Here is a 23204-nt window from a genome sequence, read left to right as displayed (position 1 = left end):
TGTGCCGGGGCGCGTAGCCGGGAGCAGCGCCATAGCCGGGTAGCGCGCGACTGAGCAGCCCCCCTTGGCCATAGGGCCACATCTGGATGGCGCCGTTCCAGGGATGCTGCGGTGAGGGCCAGGAAGGAGTGGCAGCCTGCGGGGTCGCGGGCGCCGGGGTCTCCTTGGTGACTCCATCGGCGGCCTTCTTCTTCTTCTTTCCTTTTCCAGGAGCCTTGCCAGGGTTGCCGGTGTTGCTGAAGAGGGCCGTGTCCGAGTTGCCGGCGCGGCGGTTTTTGCGCTTCATGTCTTGGAGAGGGATTGGCGGCGGACTCGTATTGCTCGACATCATCAACGGGGGCGCCAAGATCCGCAAGCCCGTCGGAGAGGGATTTGACCTTCTGGAGATAGTCGGACATACTCATCTCTCCCATCTTGACATCGCCGAGCTCGGCCGTAAGGTGGAGTTGGCGATTGATCTTGTGGTCGTTGAAGAGACCGTTGATGCTGTTCCAGAGATCGACGGCGAGGGGATCGTCGCCGGGCGTCATGATGGCGTCAAGGATACTGACCGAGACAGACCCATAGAGCCAAGAGACGACGGTGGCGTCGAGGAGAGACCACTCCGGGTTCGGCGCATCGGGAGCAGCGAGGTCGAGGTGATCCAGGAGGGCGTACTTGCGACAAGCTGCGCGGAAGACGGTGCGCCACTGCCGGTGAACGCCGGTGTCAAGTGCGAGCTCGACGGGAACGTGGCCTTTGATGGAGTGGAGACCGACGGCTTGGGCGTGCAGCGAGGTCAATGAGAAGGACCCCGCGCTCGTCCCGGATCCATCGGCGGCGGTCGCGAGAGGCAGCTTTGCCTTGGAGGCTTCGGCAGCCTCGGCGTCCTGGCGCTCCTTGGCGGCGGCCAGCGCCTGGTTCGTCGCGTCAGCGTCGGGTTGCGACATGGATGCGGCGGTGTGGGCGCGGCGACGAGAGAGGTGGTGGTTTCGGCGGCAGCGGAAGGAGGAGGAGGGCGGCACAGGCTAGGGTGAGGTTTTTAGGCTCTATACCATGTAAGATTTGGGAAACCACACGTTGTGGTGCCTTGTATTGATCTATATATATAGGTTACAAGGCAGAGTTCGTATCGTACAATATACGAACACCTATACAAGGACTACACATATACAACCGTATAACTATACAAAACAATACGGTTATATATATTCTAACAGTAGCTGCGTTAGTCCAGAATCTGGTTTCTCATGGCCCACCCCATCAGCCTGTTTATTAATATAAATACCTGATATATACCTGGGCCTATACGGTGTGCGTTGGCAATCTCGAGATGAACGAAGGGGGGAGATATCGAGGGCACATGCGCTCGAGCACAGAACAACACTTTCGGATCACGATCTCTTTGATTGGACAATGTATGAATATTGAGGTATGTACTACAACTACAGCATGTGTATGTGCACGTACATATTTTTTGCTTAATTAGCAGCTCTTGGTAGATCTGTATCTTTAAGCAGCCATCTGCGGTTGTCTTTGGCTATAGTTCCTCTCTTCCATATTACTCATACGAGAACTGCCACATGTTCAGTTTTTTTATTTTCTGTAGTGAAAAAAGTTGAGCAGGTCTTAACCTCCAGTGAATGATTTCAATCAGAATTAGTTAGTACAGTTCCAGCAAGAAGTACGTGTATATGTGATAAGTTTACAGTGCAACAAAGTAATATATGGAGCCTAGAAGCATTTTTTTCTGATGATTTGGCTGTCATGCCTAGAGCTAGAATTGAGGTTAGTGATCCTTTGATACTGATTTGTCTCTGACATGGTCTTAGTTAGAAGAATTTTGTCTCATGCTTTTATCTAATTTATCTGTTTTTCTCTGTAAATTGTAGACCTCCAGCTCAATTCATGATCTTTGCACATCTTTTTTTATAGTTTTGCAAACACGTTAATCTTACAGGAACCATAAGTTTTTAATAAATTGCACGGAAGGTAACATGTTAGTTGAGGAGGCAGATGGGATCTCATAAAAGCAGAGGTGATTATGATTAGAGCTTTCTGCCTACAAGATATAAGTAGCTCCATGTTTCTAAAGACACATTGATAAAAAAAATATCATAGCTTTTTCTCTGTTATACTGTGTCTTGCATCACTAAATTGTGTCTTCTGCTCAACATGGTCTACAATTTCTCTATTTTGCATAAAGAACTTCTTTATCTTTTCTATTTTTTGCACTCAATGCATGTTTGGTCTGCTTAATGGTACACGTGTTCAGGATTAATCTTTATAAGTGTTAACTGGAAGTAACGAAGGTTTGTACTATGGAAGTTTCGAGAGTACGTGCAAGGATGGTATATCATGGTGCATGAATGCTAGCTTAAACCATATTGTTATATGCTTCATTTCTTTGAACTCAGGTTTCTTTACTTTATGACCTACTAATTGAGATATGTTAACGTCTTCCAATATTTGGTCATATTTAATTTATACAACCCTGGATGATAGCTTAGAATGAAAATTAATAACCTAATTTTATGTGCCAGTTATATTCTACAACCAGAATGAAAGGATGGCATCTTGGAACAAATATCTTGAATTGTTTAGTAAATGAAGTTCACTTTGTACAAAACATCCAAGTTTACTTTGTGCATTAAGTTAAGTTTTTGCAAATTTTCACAAGTGGTTTGCATCTTAATAGCACTAATTAACATCAAATAATTATTTCAATGTTAAGTTAATTGGTAGGTTTATATATTTAAATAGTTTGTTTTCGATTTTCTTCTAAAAAATCCTTCTCAAATATGTGTCATTTTTTAGGTGAAATTCCACTCTCTATGAGTAACGAAATTTAAAATAAGCAATGTATAGATGATAGTTCATCCTATCATGTACAAAGGGTTTGTGCTATTGATTAGAAAATGTGATTGGAAGACATTATAAAGTTTCAATATCACAAGCCAATTGGGTATCGGGTTATGGTAATGGCAAAGCATGATACATTCAGAAGCTAATTGGGTGAATATGTTATAAGAATAGAGTCTGTAGTAAAGTACATCTTGGTTTTAGAGTCATCCTTCAGTTCATAGTCTTTGTTTTTTCCTATAAAATGCAGTTCTTAAATAAACCACATTCCAAAAAAACTGCATTGTCTTTTTTTTGCGGGTGAAAACTGCATTATCTTTTAGGGAGACAAAAAAATATATGCAAAGAGCATCCCCTAATTTGTGTATCTAAAACAATTACTAGCCCGTGCAGTTGCATGGGTTGATGACTAGTAGTAGTAACAACTTTATTATTGCCTCTAGGGCATATTTCCTTCAGCGACGTGGTCCCTCTTGTTTACATTGCCGGTGTCCTTACTGGGCGCCCCAATGTAGAGGAACTTACCCACGATGGTAGGAAGGTGGACGTCGCTGAGGCATTCAAGATCGCCGGATAGATGATGGCTGCTTCAAGCTGAACCCCAAGGAGGGGTTGGCCATTGTGAATGGCACGGCTGCGGCCGCCGCCCTTGCAGCCATGGTGTTGTACGATTGCAACATCTTTGTTGTCCTATCTGATGTTTTTTCCGCAATGTTTTGTGAGGTAATATATGGCAAATCATAGTTTGCCGACCATGTAATCCACAAGCTGAAACATCACCCTAGCATAATTGAGGCCGCGGCTATCATGGAGCACATCCTGGCTGGCAGCCCATTCATGGTCTATGGCAAGATGGTGAACGACATGGACCCACACCTCAAGCCAAAACAGGACAGATATGCGATCCGCACCGCACCACAGTGGCTCGGCCCGCAGATCGAGGTCGTTCGGGCGGCTACCAAGTGTATCGAGTGTGAGATGAACTCTATGAGTGACAATCCAGTCATTGACGTGCACCGTGGCATAGCACTCCATGGTGGTAACTTCCAGGGAACACCCATCAGCGTGTCCATGGACAACACCCTCCTTGCCATCGCCAGCATTGGGAAGCTCATGTTCGCGCAGTTCTCTGAGCTCGTGAATGAGTTCTACAACAATGGCATGACATCAAACCTGGCTGGCAGTTGGGACCCGAGCTTAGACTATGGTCTGAAAGGCATTGAGATCGCCATGGCCGCCTATTGCTCGGAGCTCCAGTACCTTGCCAACCCGTTGACAACCCATGTCCAAAGTGCCGAGCAGCACAACCAGGGGGTGAACTCACTCGGCCTTGTCTCAGCCAGGAAGACTGCGGAGGCGGTGGACGTATTGAAGCTCATGTCCTCGACGTACCTGGTGGCACTTTGCCAGGCCGTCAACCTTCACCACCTGGAGCAAAACATCAAAATCTTTGTCAACAGATGTGTGGTGCAAGCTGCTAAGAAAGTGGTCGACGCCACCGGTGTTGAGAAGAAGCTCGCGGCCGTCGTCAACCGCGTGGACGTTTTGAGGTACACTGACAACCCATGCAACGCCAACTACCCCCTGATGCACAAGCTGTGCAGTGTGCTCCTCGAGCACGCTCTTGCTAGCAGGAGCTCTGACGGCAAGGTGTTGTCCAAGATCAGTAAGCTGGAGGAGGAGTTAGTGTAGCGTTGCCACGGGAGGTCGAAGCGGCGCGTGTGGCCGTAGAGATGGGCAGTGCACCCATCACAAACATGACCAGGGGGAGCAGGTCATTCCCGCTCTATCAGTTTGTTCGTGAGGAACTCGGATGCGTGTTTCTGACCAGGGAGAAGCTTCTCGCACCCGACGAAGAGTGTGACAAGGTGTTCGTGGGGATCAGCCAAGGCAAGCTCATTGACCCCATGCTTGAGTGCCTGAAAGAGTGGAACGGTGAGCCTCTGCCCATCAACTAACTCGTGTCAAGGTTTTTATCTCCATATGTGTGCCTGTCTAAATAAGTGAACAATACTGTTGTTCACGTGTTTTGAGATCATTGCATGTGTGTACATGCACTTCTTTTAATGTCTATTCCACAATCAGCTATCTTTCATTCTGGTAAATCGGACTTGTGTCATGTAATATTGTATTTCATTTGGATAAGTCCAATTTGTGTCAAGTCATTTTGTATCACGTGGTCATATGTGCAAAATATGTCTGATTCTTGCCTTTTTTTGTTTGTTCTTAATTTGGGCAATGGTCAAAAAAAAAAATCCCCCCTTCCTTATATCGTTCTAAGCCTCTAACGCGTAAAAAAAGGCCCACACATTAGCCCTTTTCATGAGTCCCGACCCAAAATGCCCACACATTAGACCCAAAATGTAAAAAAATCTTGAAGTTCCAAAAAAAGGTACAAGCCAAAAAAATGTATGTCACAATTTAACAAATGTTCACATGTTTCAAAAACATATGTCGGGAATTTTTTCAATAAAACTTATATAATGTAAAATATGTTTGCATCCTTGACTAGCATGTGTTTAGGTTGGTTGTACCAAAACGAAAGTGTTAACTAAGAGCATCAACAGTCGGACCTCTCAAACCCGCCTCAAACACCAGGGCAGGACGCCCGGTCACTAATCAGACACGAAAAAATGATCTAGATGGACCCCTCAAACCGACCACAAACACCCGGGCTGACCGGCACCCCTGATTTCCAACCCAAATATGGGGCGGATATGGGGGAGCTCGGGCGCGCCCGGGCACGACCGCCTGGACCGCACTGGCCCGCATCTACCGCACATATATTCGTCCCCATCCGTTCGCCGGACCAAACCCTAGAGCCACTTCACTCTACTCCCCTCCACTACCATCTGCCACCGAAGATCACCTCCGGCGATCTCCGGCCTTCTCCGACATGGCGGGCAGTGGATCTGAGTCCTTCACCTCCAGATCCGTCGACCATGAGCTCATCCCATGCTGCCCCGAGGAGGAGGTGGCCGTCCGAGTTCCGCTCCGGCACCCCCGGGAGGCGCCTGCACGCCAGCAACACTCGAACTCGCAACACCGGGAATCCATTGTGTCCGCACAACCGGTTCTTGGATTCGGCATGGCTGCCTCACCGGAGGCGGTGTTGTCGGTTTGGTGTCAGAACGCCGTGGTGGAAGCGCAACCCCCCTGTTGGCGTGCCGAGCACGAAACATGGCCCTCCTCAGACGATGTCATGGCGCGGCATGCCAGCCGGGCGAGGCAGCATGCACATGGGGCGGTGGAGGTCCTCGCGGTGGTGGATGTTGGAGAGGCGGAGTCACACTTTCCGGCGCCCCGTAGGGTGCACCAGTGCGGGCGCCGCAACCGCATCGTGGTGGACGTCATCTTCTTCCAGGAAGGACCCGTCATCGACCTCACGTCCACCGGCACCGTCCGGGTTACGGGCTCCAACGAGGAAGAGTAGGGCATGGGAGACGGCGGTAGATCGAGTCCCGTGAGCCGGCTAGTGTCCCATGTCCTACTCTACCTCGCCGGCGGCCGTACCGACACTATGAGGGGTGCAGCCAGCCGCCGGACATGGGCACGGCGAAGCCGGATGACCTCCGCTTAGTATTAGGTTTACGTTGCATGTAAAATATGGATTTAAGGTTCCTAATTTGAGGTATCCGGATGTAGAATCCATTATTTAAGGCGTGTCCGGTCAATGTCCGCAGACACGTCAGGGCGCGTCCACAGGCGTTTGACGGACCAGATTTGCAAGGTCCGGTTGTAGGTGCTCTAAGCGACTAAGCATACCAACTCCACGATTTAATTGCAGTGAAGTGATTACAGTTAGCTGTTGCAATCTTGCATGCGTACGTGGGATACATGTGCAGTTCATACAAACATGAATGGGTGGTACGTAAATACTTGTACGTACCGGACTTGAGTTTGCATGCATAATAAACATTTGCAGTTCAACCGACTGGCCGTCTAGTAATAACTGACTCCCAACAGAACGATATGATTTGGAAGAATTTGGTAGGCTGAATCCCAACAGAATGTGATCGTATCGTCCTTGCTTTCTGTTTGTGGGGAGGATGACTGTGCTAGTGATGGCTACAGCTAACAACACATGAAGGTACGGGAGGGTGCATGATTGTTGTGTTTCTTCTTATTATTTCTACTTTGCTATTCTTTAGTTGTGTGCATCGATTCCAATGCAATGACTTCTTCGCAAAAAGTGGAGGATGGGATCAAAGGACAAGCAGGATTGGAATGATGGGGTGATTCTGTTGCTGGCGTCCAGAGTGAGTGGTAACTTCATTTTGTGCTCTTGTTCGTTGTTGTCAGCTTCTATGGCTTACTGGTTTTGGTAGGCTGTACGTAGCACAAAGTCTCTTTTACCGGTTCAGGGATGTACCGGCAAACGATCCGCCGTTCGCTTGGTTTGCAACTCGTGCGTCGTCATAACCCACCTTTTGTATGGCACTGTATTTCTATAACCCACCTCTAGTATATCTTTATAGTATGTCAGGAGGATGGCCTACTATTTGTACTACTATGTCAGCTTTGTCAGCCGAGCATGCATGCAACCTTTTTCCTCTCTCCCGGCTCCCAAACAAATCCATCTTTTTATTTTTGCTTACAATTTAGATGGTCATCATATTTCACATTAAAATTTCATTATAGAATTTTTTTATAAATTCATATTCTTTGCAACATGATCTTCAGAACAAGATCAATCTTGAATAGTTTTAAATTAGATTTCGAAATAACATGTTTCATAGTCTTCAAAAAATATCTCGTTTCATAGATTTCACTTAGTTCAAAAAATAAATTTCACTAAGTTCATAGATATAAATTATTTCAAAGAATTGAAACATATATTTTGTAACGAGTGAAATCACTTTTTACAAACAAGTGAAATATAGTATTTCAATTGAATGAGTGTAATATATTTTCTGAAACTAGTGAAATGAGTGAAATCTATCTTTTGTAAAAGTGAAATATAGTATTTCAATTGAATGAGTGTAATATGTTTTCTGAAACTAGTGATATGAGTGAAATCTATCTTTTGTAATGAGCGAAAGCACTTTTTTGAAAGAAGTGAAATTTAGTATTTCAATTGAATGAGTGTAATATGTTTTCTCAAACTAGTGAAATCTTTCTTTTGTAACGAGTGAAATCACTTTTTTAGAACAAGTGAAATATAGTATTTGAATTGAACGAGTGTAATATGTTTTCTGAAAATAGTGAAATGAGTGAAATCTAATCTTTTGTAACGAGTGAAATCACTTTTTTTAAAACAAGTGAAATATAGTATTTCAATTGAATGAGTGTAATATAGTTTGAGATGAGTGAAATAATCTAAATACAATAATATTTAAATATGATACATAAAATTCAAACTAGTCAAAATGTATCCAAGATTGGTCTTGTTTGAAAGGTCTTATCGTCCTGGACTCGGATACATAAAAAGTTTCAAAAATGAACATTTGGTTCAAAACATATCAAGTATTCAAAAATATGAGGATGGAAATTAATCCATGTGAGTGTATGGAAAGAGAGGCTGCATGCACGCGTCGTCCATCTCCACTATAACTCTCTCTTCTCTGTGAAAAGGCTGAAAAGACTTGCAGTGTCAGTTTTGTCTGTTGTATTAACTGGGTATAGTAGAGGAATCAATTTACAAATTTATACGGAGTCAGACAACACATATCTTAAGAAAATTGATCATGCATGGGTGCTACTTTGGTGTACCCGACTTGTGACAACCTTTCAAGATCGAGGGAGAGAAGGGAACGGGTCAGATCACAGATGTGTCGTCGCATCACCTCCTCTCTACCACGGTCCCACTCGGTAAAGTTTATCGGCATGTTAAAGTTTGGCATATATCCCCATGTGCTAAGGTGCAAAGTCATTGTCATTCTGACACTGGTGGAAAAACAGGCTTCCGTCCAGCCCCATAAGTCGCGAAGCTGTAGGAACCGCGACTAATGGGACCTTTAGTCGCGGTTCTGGAGGTGAACCGCGACCAAAGGCCTGGGCCCAGGGCGCTCGGTGGCCAGCTGGCGCACGTGAGGGTCTTTAGTCGCGGTTGGCCAGGACAACCGCGACTAAAGGCCTTCGGGCACCTTTAGTCACGGTTTGCCAGGCCAACCGCAACTAAAGCCCCTCCCCTATATATACCCATCTAGCAGCCAACACTTAGCCATTTGGAGCCATTCTCTTCACAAGTGGGTGTAGGTTTGCTTTTGGTTCCTCTTATGCACATAAGGTGTTTGATGAAATGCCCCAAGAGCATGAAACAAACATGACATGAAGTGTTGGAGCCACACTCCTCGATCGCGGTTAGCAACTTGATGAACCTTTGATGTGTCATTGATAAAATATGCATGTGTGCAGTTCATTGTTTAATTTATATTGTTTGTAGCTAGTTAGTTTAACAAATGCATGATGGTTAATTATATATTTTATATTATAATAATGCAGATGAATCGGCAATGGATGTACGGTAACCGACTCTCCGGCGAGTTCACTACGGGTTTGAAAGATTTCCTCGTAGTGGCTAATGCGAACAAGCAGGGGGGTTTTGTTATCTGTCCATGTGTTATCTGTAAGAATCAGAAGGGTTACTCTTCCTCAAGAGATGTTCACATGCATCTGCTTCGGCACGGTTTCATGCCAAGCTATAATTGTTGGACCAAGCATGGAGAAAGAGGGGTTATAATGGAAGAAGATGAAGAAGGGGATGATTTCATCGATGAAAGCTATCTTGCTCATTTCGGTGATACTTTCATGGAGGATGCTGAAGGTGAAGGGGAAGGTGAAGAAGAGGCACGTGATGATCCCGTTGATGATCTTGGTCGGACCATTGCTGATGCACGGAGACGCTGCGAAACTGAAAAGGAGAGGGAGAATTTGGATCGCATGTTAGAGGATCACAGAAAGGCGCTGTACCCCGGATGCGATGATGGTCTGAAAAAGCTGGGCTGCACACTGGATTTGCTGAAATGGAAGGCAGAGGCAGGTGTAGCTGACTCGGCATTTGAAAACTTGCTGAAAATGTTGAAGAATATGTTTCCAAAGGATAACGAGTTGCCCGCCAGTACGTACGAAGCAAAGAAGGTTGTCTGCCCTCTAGGTTTAGAGGTTCTGAAGATACATGCATGCATCAACGACTGCATCCTCTACCGCGGTGAATACGAGAATTTGAATGAATGCCCGGTATGCACTGCATTGCGTTATAAGATCAGAGGCGATGACCCTGGTGACGATGTTGAGGGCCAGAAACCCAGGAAGAGGGTTCCCGCCAAGGTGATGTGGTATGCTCCTATAATACCACGGTTGAAACGTCTGTTCAGGAACAAAGAGCATGCCAAGTTGTTGCGATGGCACAAAGAGGACCGTAAGTCGGACGGGGAGTTGAGACACACCGCAGATGGAACGCAATGGAGAAAGATCGACAGATGGTTCAAAGATTTTGCAGCTGACGCAAGGAACATAAGATTTGCTCTAAGTACGGATGGCATGAATCCTTTTGGCGAGCAGAGCTCCAGCCATAGCACCTGGCCCGTGACTCTATGCATCTACAACCTTCCTCCTTGGTTGTGCATGAAGCGGAAGTTCATTATGATGCCAGTGCTCATCCAAGGTCCGAAGCAACCCGGCAACGACATCGATGTGTACCTAAGGCCATTAGTTGATGAACTTTTACAGCTGTGGGGTGGTGTCCGTGTGTGGGATGAGCACAAACAAGAGGAATTTGACCTACGAGCGTTGCTTTTCGTAACCATCAACGATTGGCCTGCTCTTAGTAACCTTTCGGGACTGTCAAATAAGGGATACAATGCATGCACGCACTGCTTACATGAGACTGAAAGTGTACATTTGCCAAATTGTAAGAAGAACGTGTACCTTGGGCATCGTCGATTTCTTCCGAAAATTCATCCAGTAAGAAAGAAAGGCAAGCATTACAACGGCAAGGCAGATCACCGGCCGAAGCCTGCGGAACGCACTGGTGCTGAGGTATTTGATATGGTCAAGGATTTGAAAGTCATCTTTGGAAAGGGTCCTGGCGGACAATCAGTTCCGAAGGGAGCTGACGGGCACGCAGCCATGTGGAAGAAGAAATCTATATTCTGGGAGCTAGAATATTGGAAAGTCCTAGATGTCCGCTCTGCAATCGACGTGATGCACGTTACGAAGAATATTTGCGTGAACCTCCTAAGCTTCTTGGGCGTGTATGGGAAGACAAATGATACAAAGGAAGCACGGCAGGACCAGCAACGTTTGAAAGACCCTGATGACCGGCATCCGGAATGGTTTCAAGGTCGTGCCAGCTACGCTCTGACCAAAGAAGAGAAGGTCATCTTTTTTGAATGCCTGAGCAGTATGAAGGTCCCGTCTGGATTCTCGTCCAATATAAAGGGAATAATAAACATGGCGGAGAAAAAGTTCCAAAACCTGAAGTCTCACGACTGCCACGTGATTATGACGCAATTGCTTCCGATTGCTTTGAGGGGGCTCCTGCCGGAAAATGTTCGAGTAGCCATTGTGAAGCTATGTGCATTCCTCAATGCAATCTCTCAGAAGGTAATCAATCCAGAAGTTCTACCACGGTTACAGAACGATGTGATCCAATGTCTTGTCAGTTTCGAGTTGGTGTTCCCGCCATCCTTCTTCAATATTATGACGCACCTCCTGGTTCACCTAGTCGAAGAGATTTTCGTTCTCGGTCCTGTATTTCTACACAATATGTTCCCCTTCGAGAGGTTCATGGGAGTATTAAAGAAATATGTTCGTAACCGTGCTAGGCCAGAAGGAAGCATCGCCAAGGGCTATGGAAATGAGGAGGTAATTGAGTTTTGTGTTGACTTTGTTCCTGACCTTAAGCCGATTGGTCTTCCTCGATCGCGGCACGAGGGGAGACTAAGTGGAAAAGGCACGATCGGAAGGAAATCAACGATATGTATGGACGGCCATTCTCTGACTGAAGCACACCACACTGTACTGACCAATTCCAGCTTGGTGGCTCCGTACTTTGAGAAACACAAGAATATTTTACGCTCGGACAACCCGGGGAAGCCTGAATCCTGGATTAGGAAGGCCCACATGGAGACTTTCGGCAGTTGGTTGAGAAAACATTTAATGAATGACAATGATGTTGTAGATCAGCTGTACATGTTGGCCAAGACACCATCTTCGACTATAACGACTTTCCAAGGGTACGAGATAAATGGGAATACATTTTACACGATCGCCCAAGATAAAAAGAGCACCAACCAAAACAGTGGTGTCCGCTTTGATGCAGCAACCGAGAATGGGCAAAAGGTCACATATTATGGTTACATAGAGGAGATATGGGAACTTGACTATGGACCCTCCTTTAAGGTCCCTTTGTTCCGGTGCAAATGGTTCAAGCTAACAGGAGGTGGGGTAAAGGTGGACCAGCAATACGGAATGACAATGGTGGATTTCAACAATCTTGGTTACCTTGACGAACCATTCGTCCTAGCGAAAGATGTCGCTCAGGTTTTCTATGTGAAGGACATGAGTAGCAAACCGAGGAAACGGAAAGATAAGAAAACGATCTGTACATCATGCGATGATCCAAAGCGCCACATTGTTCTTTCAGGGAAAAGAAACATCGTGGGAGTGGAGGACAAGACAGACATGTCAGAAGATTATAATATGTTTGCTGAAATTCCGCCCTTCAAAGTGAACACCGACCCAAGCATTAAGTTAAATGATGAGGATGCTCCATGGATACGGCACAATCGTAAGCAAGTAGGGACACAAGGGAAGAAATGATGTGTAATAATTTATTGTACCAAATTTTGTTGAATGGATCATGTGAATTATATTACCCGTGATGTGTTTGGTGTCCATTTTCGAATGATACATGAAATTTGGAGTGCTGTAGTCCATGACGCTCTGCAGAGTCCGGCCGTACCACCATAGCCGACGACCGGCCTCTGGTATATTATTTTGAATTGAATTAGTTTTATTTTCTTAATTTTTTGATATATTATTTGTATTTTTAGAATTTTGAATTGAATTAGTTTTATTTTTCTGAATTTTTTGATATATTATTTGTATTTTTAGAATTTTGAATTGAATTAGTTTTATTTTTCTGAATTTTTTGATATATTATTTGTATTTTTAGAATTTTGAATTGAATTAGTTTTATTTTTCTTAATTTTTTGATATATTATTTGTATTTTTAGAATTTTGAATTGAATTAGTTTTATTTTCTGAATTTTTTGATATATTATTTGTATTTTTAGAATTTTGAATTGAATTAGTTCTATTTTTCTTAATTTTTTGATATATTATTTGTATTTTTAACATATTGAATTGAATTAGTTTTATTTTTCTTAATTTTTCGATATATTATTTGTATTTTTAAGATTTTGAAAAGAAAAAGTATTTGGAAATACCTTTAGTCGCGGTTGGCCTGCCCAACCGCGACTAAAGGTGGTTGCGCGCGGGAACGAAAAACCCGCCAAAAAAGTCCTTTAGTCGCGGGTCGCCTCCCCAACCGCGACTAAAGGTTACCCTTTAGTCGCGGGTCGCCTCCCCGACCGCGACTAAAGGTTTCCCTTTAGTCGCGGGTCGCCTCCCCAACCGCGACTAAAGGCCCTTTAGTCGCGGGTCGCCTCCCCAACCGCGACTAAAGGGGGGGGGCTATAAATACAACCGCCCGACCCGTCGCCTCCATTTCTCCGCTCGTTCTCTGCCGCGCCGAAGGCCTGCCGCCCTCGCCCTCGACGCCGCCCGCCGTCGACCTCGCCCTCGACGCCGCCCGCCGTCGCCCGCGCCCTCGACGCCGCCCGCCGTCGCCCGCCGCCCCCTCTCGCCCACGTACGGCGCCCGTCGCCCCCTTTCGCCCTAGTACGCCGCCCGCCGGCCTCCCTCGCCCACCGCGCCGCCTCGCTGCCCTCAACGCCGGCGGCCGGCCTCGCCGCCCTCAACGCCGCCCCCCAATCCATCCTCGGGCCGCCGGCCTCGCCGCCCTCAACTGCTCTACAGAGCGATGATCGAGAGAGAGAGAGAGAGAGAGAGCAGAGAGAGAGAGAGAGCAGAGAGCAGAGAGAGAGAGAGAGAGAGAGCAGAGAGAGAGAGAGAGAGAGGGAGGGAGAGAATTTTTTAACTAGTTAATTAACAAAAAACGGTAAAATTTGATAATTAACAAAAACGGTAAATAACTTAGTTTAACAAAAACGGTAAATAACTTAAAACTTGATAATTAACAAAAAAAACCGTAAAATTTGATAATTAACAAAAAAAACGTATATACGGAGAGGGGGCGGCGAGGGGGGCGGCGATGCGCGCGGTGTTTTTTTAGGGATCGAGAGGGGACGGCGAGGGTTATAAATGTGTTGTCCTCGCCTCCCCTCTCCGTGACGCCGTCGTCTGCCGCCCCGTCTCGCGCTCTACCGCGACACCCTCTCCCACCCCTTCCTCGCCCCCTCCTTTTGCCACCGCCCTTTCGCCACCGCCACCGCCACCGCCCCCCTTCTTCACTTAATTAATTTGTTTTTACTACATGTTTTCAGGACTGACATAATGGCGGACGATAGAGCTGACCCGATTATGGACAACTATGATCCGGACGGTGAAGCACATATGTTCGGCATCATAAACGGCGATATTCTATATGTGCCGACCGGAGAAGAAGAAGATGATATCTCTTCTTATCTGAACCTTGACGGTGAAGATGAAGGGCGCCGTCAGCAAGATGATGCCGAACAAACGTCGATAAACGACGATCTTCAAATGGAAGTAGCAACCACCTCCGGCGCCGAGGTATATATATACATTGAGCCTCTGGTGATACAAACTAACTGATTTGAATAAATATGTGTGTACTAACGCGCGCGACTCTTTCTTATTTTAGCCCTCGGCCGGATCGTCGAAACAATCGAGTACGTCGTCAAAGCGTGGCGCAACCAAGACGATGAAACAAGGAGAAACATGCACCATCGAGGTTGTCGACAGTGCAACCGGCAGGCCGCTGGAGCCCCGCAAGAACGCCACCAAGTTTGTCAGCCAATGCGGAGCCATTGTTAGAGACAACGTCTCGATCACCGTCCAGGAGTGGAATGAGCCAAAGAAGGCACGAATTGATGGTTTCACTTTTGTCGATAAGAGAACAAAAAAAGATTGCTTCAAGAAGCTTATGGAACATTTCGTTCTACCTCCGGAATACAACAAATTCGATGAGGAGGGTAACAAGATTGAGGAAAACAAGGAGAGGAGGAGGCTAGTCAAACAGTTCGCTCTTCATAAGATGGCCGACGCATTCCGGAAATTCAAGCAAAATCTAGCCCATGACTTTGTCAAGCAGAACAAGACTCCGGATTTCAAAGGACAATATGAGAAACTGAAACATGATTGGCCAGAATTTGTGAAGCAAAAGAAATCGGAGCAGTTCATTCAAATATCGAAAAAAAATAAGGAAAATGCGGCTAAGAAGGAGTACAATCATGTTATGGGGCCAGGAGGGTATCGCATTTGGGTGCCTAGGTTGGAGAAGATGGAGAACGAGCTGAGGGCGCGAGGAATCCGTCCAGGTACGGAGGGATGGGACCCAAGGGCCAAAAGCTGGTGGTACGGGCATGGGGGAACGCTGAACCCGGAGACAGGGGAGTGTGTTTACCGGGGCAAATTAATTAAACCCACCCAAGCCCTTATTAACGCAATGAGGGATGCTCAACAGGGGAAGATCAAGTTCAACAGAGAGAACGACGCGCTGACAAAAGCCCTCGGGAATCCTGAACACGGAGGACGTGTACGAGGCATGGGGCACATTCCGTGGAAAATAGGGTTCCCCCAGAACGATGACCCGTACGGTTACAGAAGCCGTAAGAGAAAGATGGATCGGGAAGCAGATGTTGTGGCGCGGTTGGCATCGGAAATGGATGTGATGAAGAAAACCATGAGTGTACTAGTAGCCGAAAGAGATGCAGCTCGGGTGCAGCATGAAGATCATCCAGCGGATCTCGGAAGCCAGCAGCGGAGAAGCAGCGTGGCTTCCACGGAGGCCCCACCGGCTGGTGCAGATGCACCGACGATCGAAATTACTGCACCGGAGCCTCTGGTGGTCGAAATTACTGCACCGGAGCCTCTGGTGGTCGAAATTACTTCACCGGAGCCTCCTCGCTACCCCGTGGACGATATAAAGGAGATGAAAGAATGTCATCTGTATTATCCTATCGGGAACATGTCCATGAAGGTAGCCATCGGCAGTGCTTTACCATGTTTACCTGGAGCACTCCACCACAACAACCCCATTCAAGATGGCTATGCTCGTGTCACGGTGGAGGACATAGTCCAAGGGTTTGAGGACCTGGAGATTGACATTGCTACACCTGAAGGGGAGAAAAGACTTGGAGATGTCAAGCGCCATTTCATTCTATGGCAAAAGAAGTTTATCAAGTTTCCAGGCGAGGCGCCAAGGACAACAAGTCCACCCCCCTACGGTGGTGGTGGTGGCGGTGGCGGTGGTGGTGGTGGTGGTGGTGGTGGCGGTTCACCTACACCTCCGTCACGTCAGCCGACGCCGCCCCCCAGTCCACAACGTCCGGCGGGTGATCAGCCGCCGCCCCCCAGTCCTCGTCCGGCGGGTGATCAGACGCCGCCCCCCAATCCACCTCCGGCAAAGAAGCAGAAGCAGTCCTGGATTATTAACCCGGACCCTTATGTACCTAAGACCACAAAGGTACCGGAGCCATCACTGAAGCCTCTCCCCACAAGGCCTTGGGAACGTAGTGCCGAGGAAGTCGACGCGGCCGCGGCTGCTGATTTGGAGAAATGGAAGGCGGACTGCAAGAAGAAAAGAGAGCCCGAGCCCAAGCCAGTATTTTCTGATGAGCAAAAGAAGTGGGCTAAGTCATTTTTGAGCACACCGTCCCAAGCCGCGAAGAATCTGCCTAACGACTATGCACGTGAACTTCGCAGGCAGGCACTCATGTTCAAGGAGAACAAAGAGCGGGAGAAGGCCGAAAGTAAAAAAAGCGGGAAACAAGTTGCCCAGCTCGGGGAACAAAGTAAACAATCGATTGCCCCGCTTATAGTGGAAGCCTTCTGTCCGGATGCCCCCGAGATCATACAAGCTGCGGCAGCACAGGGATTGACTGTAACGAGTGCCAGAGAACAAGCGGCCAACTTAGGTATTACTCTTCGTGAACTGTTAGGCCTTGATGAGGCGCCAGTGAAGGAGGTAGTAATTACATATGTCAAGAATGGGCCTCTCGTCGAGCCTGCGCAGGAAAAGGATCTACCTCCACAAATGAAAGGTCTGCTGAAATGGTACAAGGGTTACATAAAAAATAAAAACGCCAAAGAATATATTTATGCGGAAGTTAGACATGAGCATCACTTCAAACATTACTATGTACAAATTGAACTGAGTGAATTGTTCCAGCTTTTCAATCTGCGCGAGCTCGATAAATCTATCATCAGTTGCTACGTTCTGTAAGTGATTTATTAATTTCTACCCCATCTCGTTCATATTGCCTGCACTATATATATGTCCTAACTATATTGTTGTGTCCGCTATTATACATGCAGAATGAAGATTAAGGAATGCAGAGTAAGGAACATCCATGATGTTGGGTTCATTGACCCACACATCGTTAATGGACATGTGTTGGAGCGTCACCCCGCCGACGTGGAGGCAGACCTGTGGCAGTTTCTTACAAAGCAGGAACTCAAAAGTGATATTCTATTTCCTTACCATTTTGAGTGAGTGTTTCTGTCTTGAGCACATTCTCTTTTGTTTACTCCATGCATGGTATGTGGCCGGCTAATCGATGAGTTATGCATGACGTACTGTGCATGTATCGTGTCCGCAGGTTCCACTGGATTCTGCTAGTAATTAAAGTTAACACCTCAGAATGTCTCGTCCACGACTCTGTGAATATGGATCCAAAGCTTTGGGGCGGCATGAGAAGAATGCTGCAGAAGTAATTATTTTCATTCATTTGCGCTCTATATCGATCGGCCTATTTCGTTCATTTCCTAATATCAAGTAACTAATAACTCTCTTGTTCATTTAATTTTCTTTGCCTCGTAGGGTTTGGAGACGGTTCGTAGATACAAAGGTCGGTGAATTCAAAAAAGAGCTAGAATTCAAAATGTTAAAGGCTAAGAATGCTGGGGATATTCAGCCACCGGAGACCAATCTATGTGGATACTATGTCTGTGAGATGATCCGGAGATACACCTCTGAGCGGGTTCCGAGTGATACCAATGCTCAGAGGAATAACCTCCGGTGGATGCTTAGTCCAGAAGCTCGCTTCCGACCACTTCAAGAGGAACTAGCTGGATGGTTCAGCAGGGAAGTCCTCCATCCTAAAGGAGAACACTATTACGAGGACGTAGAACTTTATATGCATTAAATCATGTATGGAAACTTGTTCAAAATTGTATATGGTCATCCGATGATATTGAATATATATTGTATATTCCTCTTGAATTCTTTTTGGTTCTAATTTCAAATTTATTTGAAATTGTACATTCATATGCATGTATGTAGTACCGTAGAATATATGAAACTCCTTCAAAATTAAAATAAAGCACAAAAGAAATAAAACAATACAAATTAAACAGAAAACAGGTTTAGGGGGGGGGCTAAAACCCTAAACCTGTGGCGGCCTTTAGTCGCGGTTGGCCAGAAAAACCGCGACTAAAGGTCCTCCGCCCCGACGGCCGCCTGGCGCCCACGTGGACGGGCCGTTAGTCGCGGTTCTTAAGCAGCCGCGACTAAAGGTGGGGGGCTTTAGTCGCGCTTATTTGGTCGCGGTTGCGCAACCGCGACTAATGGCAGTTGCGAACCGCGACCAAAGGCCTTTTTTCCACCAGTGTGATCTCTATGGGCATGCCTGCCACATTTTTGCACAAGGGCATTTTGGGACAATTCTCATTGGACGATGGAATATCTTCTGCAAAAACACATCAGTTTTCCCGACCCACTATGTTGTTACTCGATTCTGGCGGATAAAACCACTGTACATCCACTGATTATCTGCCATCATCTGCTTTATTGGAAGCAACACAACAAAATTAAGGTTTTATTTAAATTAATCACATCAAATTTTTATTTTCTACCGGGTTGATGAGAAACGGCATTGAATCCACCTACATTTCTAATAGGTAAAGAGGGTCCTAATCCCACCCGAGGATGTGTAGATTGAGTACGTTCTTCATGCTCTACCCCGTTCCAAGACAAAATTTTGGCAACTCCTCCCCCGCTCCCCAGACACACGTCTAGGAAAAAAGCCAGGAGAATATGCATTCGGAGAACAACGGGGAGGCGCCGCCTAAATCCTATCTTGGAATGGGGTAGAGCATGAAAAACGTACCCAATCTACACATCCTCAGGCTGTCTGTGAAAAATGATGGACAATCTGAAAGAGTTGCGGTGATAAATACACAACTTAATGCAAATTTATTGATGCAACCCTTCCGGACGGGAGACACGTATGTTACGCGACTAGACATGAAAATGGAATCTAGTGACATGAAAAAAAGCAAAGGAAGAGATGGATTTGTAACGTATCCTCGACTGTAGAGGATGTAGTCGAACAACAGAGGGATACTCACGGACCAACAACTCTGACGGTGATCACTCCATGGGGATTGCCCTATTAATAAAGCAAACCAACCAACAAATAAACCAGTTTGCACAATCAACTTGAGTAGCAATTTCAAACGACACAAGCAAGCGGCAATGGAGGTTTCCATACTTGAATACACAAAAGATGTCTAAACGAATGAAAACCTCGGACCGACATGATCGAACACACGGATGTCTGTACATGAGAAAAATGCCTTTATTCTGCTCAAGTAACAACTCAAGTGCCAAACTGGAAAAAAAAATATTGGTGTTGTTGGCGTCGCACAATCCTCTTGAGGTTTCTCTCTTCATCTCACACACACACACGGGAAGAAAATGCACACACACGCAATCAATAGAACAAAACTATATAAGACAACTTTGAAGAGTGAGGACGTTTGGCTGCCCAGAGTCGAATTTAAAATTTAAAATTTAAAGGTCTCCATGGAGCTCGGCCTCTAAATGCAATTTCCGAACATGAGTGAGGACATATATATAGGTACAAGGGATGCGACCGGTGTCTTGTCTAGTAAGATATACGTACATACAGGGGAAGACAAACAATACAAATAAGGCATACAAAACCATGACCTACGTACATGTACACATGTTCAACAATAATAAAGCCGCTGGCTCGCTGGCTACTCCAGCATGAAATGAATCCACGTCACATGGCAGCTGAGCTGATGACTCATTCTTGTTTATTTATCTGCAAATTAATTTGTAAGATCGGGCCTTTTTATGGTGAAGCACGGGCATGAGGCGTGCGCATGCCAATGTTGTCACGGAGCCGGCCGGTCATGGAATGCAACGCAAGAGTTACCAGTGCACGCCAGATCCATGCTTGCTTCAGCTACCCAACAAGAAAAAGAGGGAGATGGTTGGATGTGCAACCGCTTTCCCCCGTTATCTGCTCAATGCCGTGACAGCAAAGACACACACCATCTTTTTCCCTTCCCGTTTCATCGTATCGCCGTTTCACACGCAGATCGCGTGGCGGAGAGCCTTGCGCGGCGATAGCGGCAATTTCGCCCCATCCGATCCTAGCATCTCTTATTTAAGCATACCATCTGCCTCAGCCCCCTCCAAGAGAAGTGCTCGGTTCATCATCCACTACCCTCAACCGAGCCATCACCCTCATCCACTAGCAACAAGAAATGGCGCATTTCTGGAGTGTCGCGGCGGCTGAGCTCACCGGCAGCCACCTCGACGAGGTCAAGCGCATGGTGGCGTGACTCCGTGAGCCTGTCGTCAGGATCCTGGGGGCCGGCCTCAGCGTCGGCCAGGTGGCTGCCGTTGCACACGCCAAGGAGGTGGCTAGCGTCACCGTCGAGCTCGCCGACGAGGCGCGCGTCCGCATCCAGCCCTGCAGCGACTGGATCGTCGACTCGGTGGCAAACGGCGGTGACATCTACGGCGTCACCACGGGCTTCGGTGGCACCTCCCACCGTCGCACAAAAGATGACGGCCTCCAGGTCGAGCTTGTCAGGTGAGTATACAATTTTGCATCTCAACATCATGCGCATATTTTAGTACTCCTGCAATTTTGGCAGTAGACACCGCTAACAAAGGGAGGGACGGTAGTGGGTTCGAGAAAATACATTCTCCCTTGTAGCGTGCATGTATCAACCACTGGTTATCTTTGAGATTTGGATGAATGCATGCATCTGATCGTTGTGTTGCTTAGTTAACCTCAATTTATGACCCCTTTTTTCTATTAATTTTTGTCATATCAATCGAAAGTCCTATTCTACTCCCGAGCTCAAATGCTCCCTCGTAAACATTAAATCGTAAAAAATAGTAAACTAATTAAAAAAATCTTATATTTTATTTATGATAAACTTCAACAAATGTTTTACATTCCTACCAAAATTCTGCATGAAATAACATTTGTGGAAGTCGCCGCGAAAAAAACAAAATCAACAGTCCAAAATGTATTCAAAACTAGCATTTCTGGAGCATTGTAACCTTGCCACCATCTAAACCGGACCAAGCAGGACTAGGGGTGTTACCTTGCACGGAAAGCCCCGAACCTGGGTACATCATGGACCTCCGTGGCTACTCACGATTTGTGATTCAGAGGAGAGATATTGCACATAATAACTACGGGAAAAGGTTGTCCGGGGAAATAGTGACTGATTGATATGGGACATGGAGTTTTTGCTCCCCGGCTCATATGCTCCCTCACGAACAGTAAAATCAAAAAAATAGTAAAAAAGTTCAAAGAAATTTGAAATTTTTTTATGGTGAACTTTGACAAATGTTTTGTATGCTTGCAAAGTTTCAGCTCTAAATAACATTTGTGGAAGTCGTGGCAAAAAAAAACGATGCTCCAGAAATGCTAGTTTTGAATACATTTTGGACTGTTGATTTTAATTTTTTCACGGTGACTTCCACGAATGTTATCTCGTGCTGAATTTTGGTAGGAATGTAAAACATTTGTCGAAGTTTATCATAAATAAAAACCAGAACTTTTTTAATTAGTTTTTTATTTATTTATGATTTTACTGTTTACGAGGGAGCATTTAAGCTCGGGAGTAGAATAGGACTTTCAATTGATATGACAAAAATTAATAGAAAAAAGGGGTCTCAAAGATAACAAGTGGCTGATACATGCATAGATCCGAATCTCAAAGATAACAAGTGGCTGATACATGCACGCTACAAGGAAGAGTGTATTTTCTGGAACCCACTACCGTCCCTCCCTTTGTTAGCGGTGTCTACTGCCAAAATTGCAGGAGTACTAAAATATGCGCAGGATGTTGAGATGCAAAATGGTATACTCACCTGACAAGCTCGAGCTGGAGGCCATGCCCATCTTTTGTGCGACGGTGGGACATGCCACCGAAGTCCGTGGTGACGCCGTAGATGTCACCGCCGTTTGCCACCGAGTCGACGATCCAGTCGCTGCAGACCTGGACGCGGACGCGCGCCTCGTCGGCGAGCTCCACGGTGACGCTGGCCACGTCCTTGGCGTGTGCAACGGCAGCCACCTGGCCGACGCTGAGGCCGGCCCCCAGGATCCTGACGACAGGCTCACGGAATCGCGCCACCATGCGCTTGACCTCGTCGAGGTGGCTGCCGGTGAGCTCGGCCGCTGCGACACTCCACAAATGCGCCATTTCTTGTTGCTAGTGGATGAGGGTGATGGTTCGGTTGAGGGTAGTGGATGATGAACCGAGCTCTTCTCTTGGAGGGAGCTAAGGCAGATGGTATGCTTAAATAAGAGATGCTAGGGTCGGACGGGTGGAAATTGCCGCTATCTCCGCGCAAGGCTCTCCGCCACGCGTTCTGCCTGTGAAACGGCGATACGATGAAACGGGAAGGGAAAAAGATGGCGTGTGTTTTTGCTGTCATGGCATTGAGCAGATAACGGGGGAAAGCGGTTGCACATCCAACCATCTCCCTCTTTTTCTTGTTGGGTAGCTGAAGCAAGCATGGATCTGGCGTGCACTGGTAACTCTTGCGTTGCATTCCATGACCGGCCGGCTCCGTGACAACATTGGCATGCGCACGCCTCATGCCCGTGCTTCACCATAAAAAGGCCCGATCTTACAAATTAATTTGCAGATAAATAAACAAGAATGAGTCGTCAGCTGCTGCCATGTGACGTGGATTCATTTCATGCTGGAGTAGCCAGCGAGCCAGCGGCTTTATTATTGTTGAACATGTATACATGTACGTAAGTTTGGGTTTTGTATGCAGTACCTGTAGTGTTTGTCTTTCTCTGTATGTACGTGTATCTTACGAGACAAGACACCGATCGGATCCCTTGTACCTATATATA

At 46.4% G+C, this 23204-nt stretch overlaps 1 protein-coding gene and 1 pseudogene across 1 annotated transcript; one reads left to right on the top strand and one right to left on the bottom strand.

Moving 5' to 3' along the window:
* Window positions 1-284: 284 nt before the first annotated feature.
* On the top strand, window positions 285-6274 carry LOC123080298 (phenylalanine ammonia-lyase-like; annotated as a pseudogene).
* A 15527-nt stretch (window positions 6275-21801) lies between these two features.
* On the bottom strand, window positions 21802-22659 carry LOC123141241 (phenylalanine ammonia-lyase-like). The gene has a single exon (XM_044560438.1). It carries the CDS (start codon window positions 22537-22539, stop codon window positions 22201-22203), a length of 339 nt encoding a protein of 112 aa, XP_044416373.1. The 5' UTR covers window positions 22540-22659; the 3' UTR covers window positions 21802-22200.
* Window positions 22660-23204: the final 545 nt, after the last annotated feature.

Source organism: Triticum aestivum, chromosome 1B (assembly GCF_018294505.1).
Source record: "Triticum aestivum cultivar Chinese Spring chromosome 1B, IWGSC CS RefSeq v2.1, whole genome shotgun sequence".
Classification (NCBI taxonomy): Eukaryota; Viridiplantae; Streptophyta; class Magnoliopsida; order Poales; family Poaceae; genus Triticum; species Triticum aestivum.
This window is presented reverse-complemented; position numbering and strand designations above follow the sequence as displayed.

Excerpts from the sequence above, each read along its gene's own strand:
- LOC123141241 (XM_044560438.1), bottom strand. The coding sequence starts at position 22,539 with ATGGCGCATTTGTGGAGTGTCGCAGCGGCCGAGCTCACCGGCAGCCAC.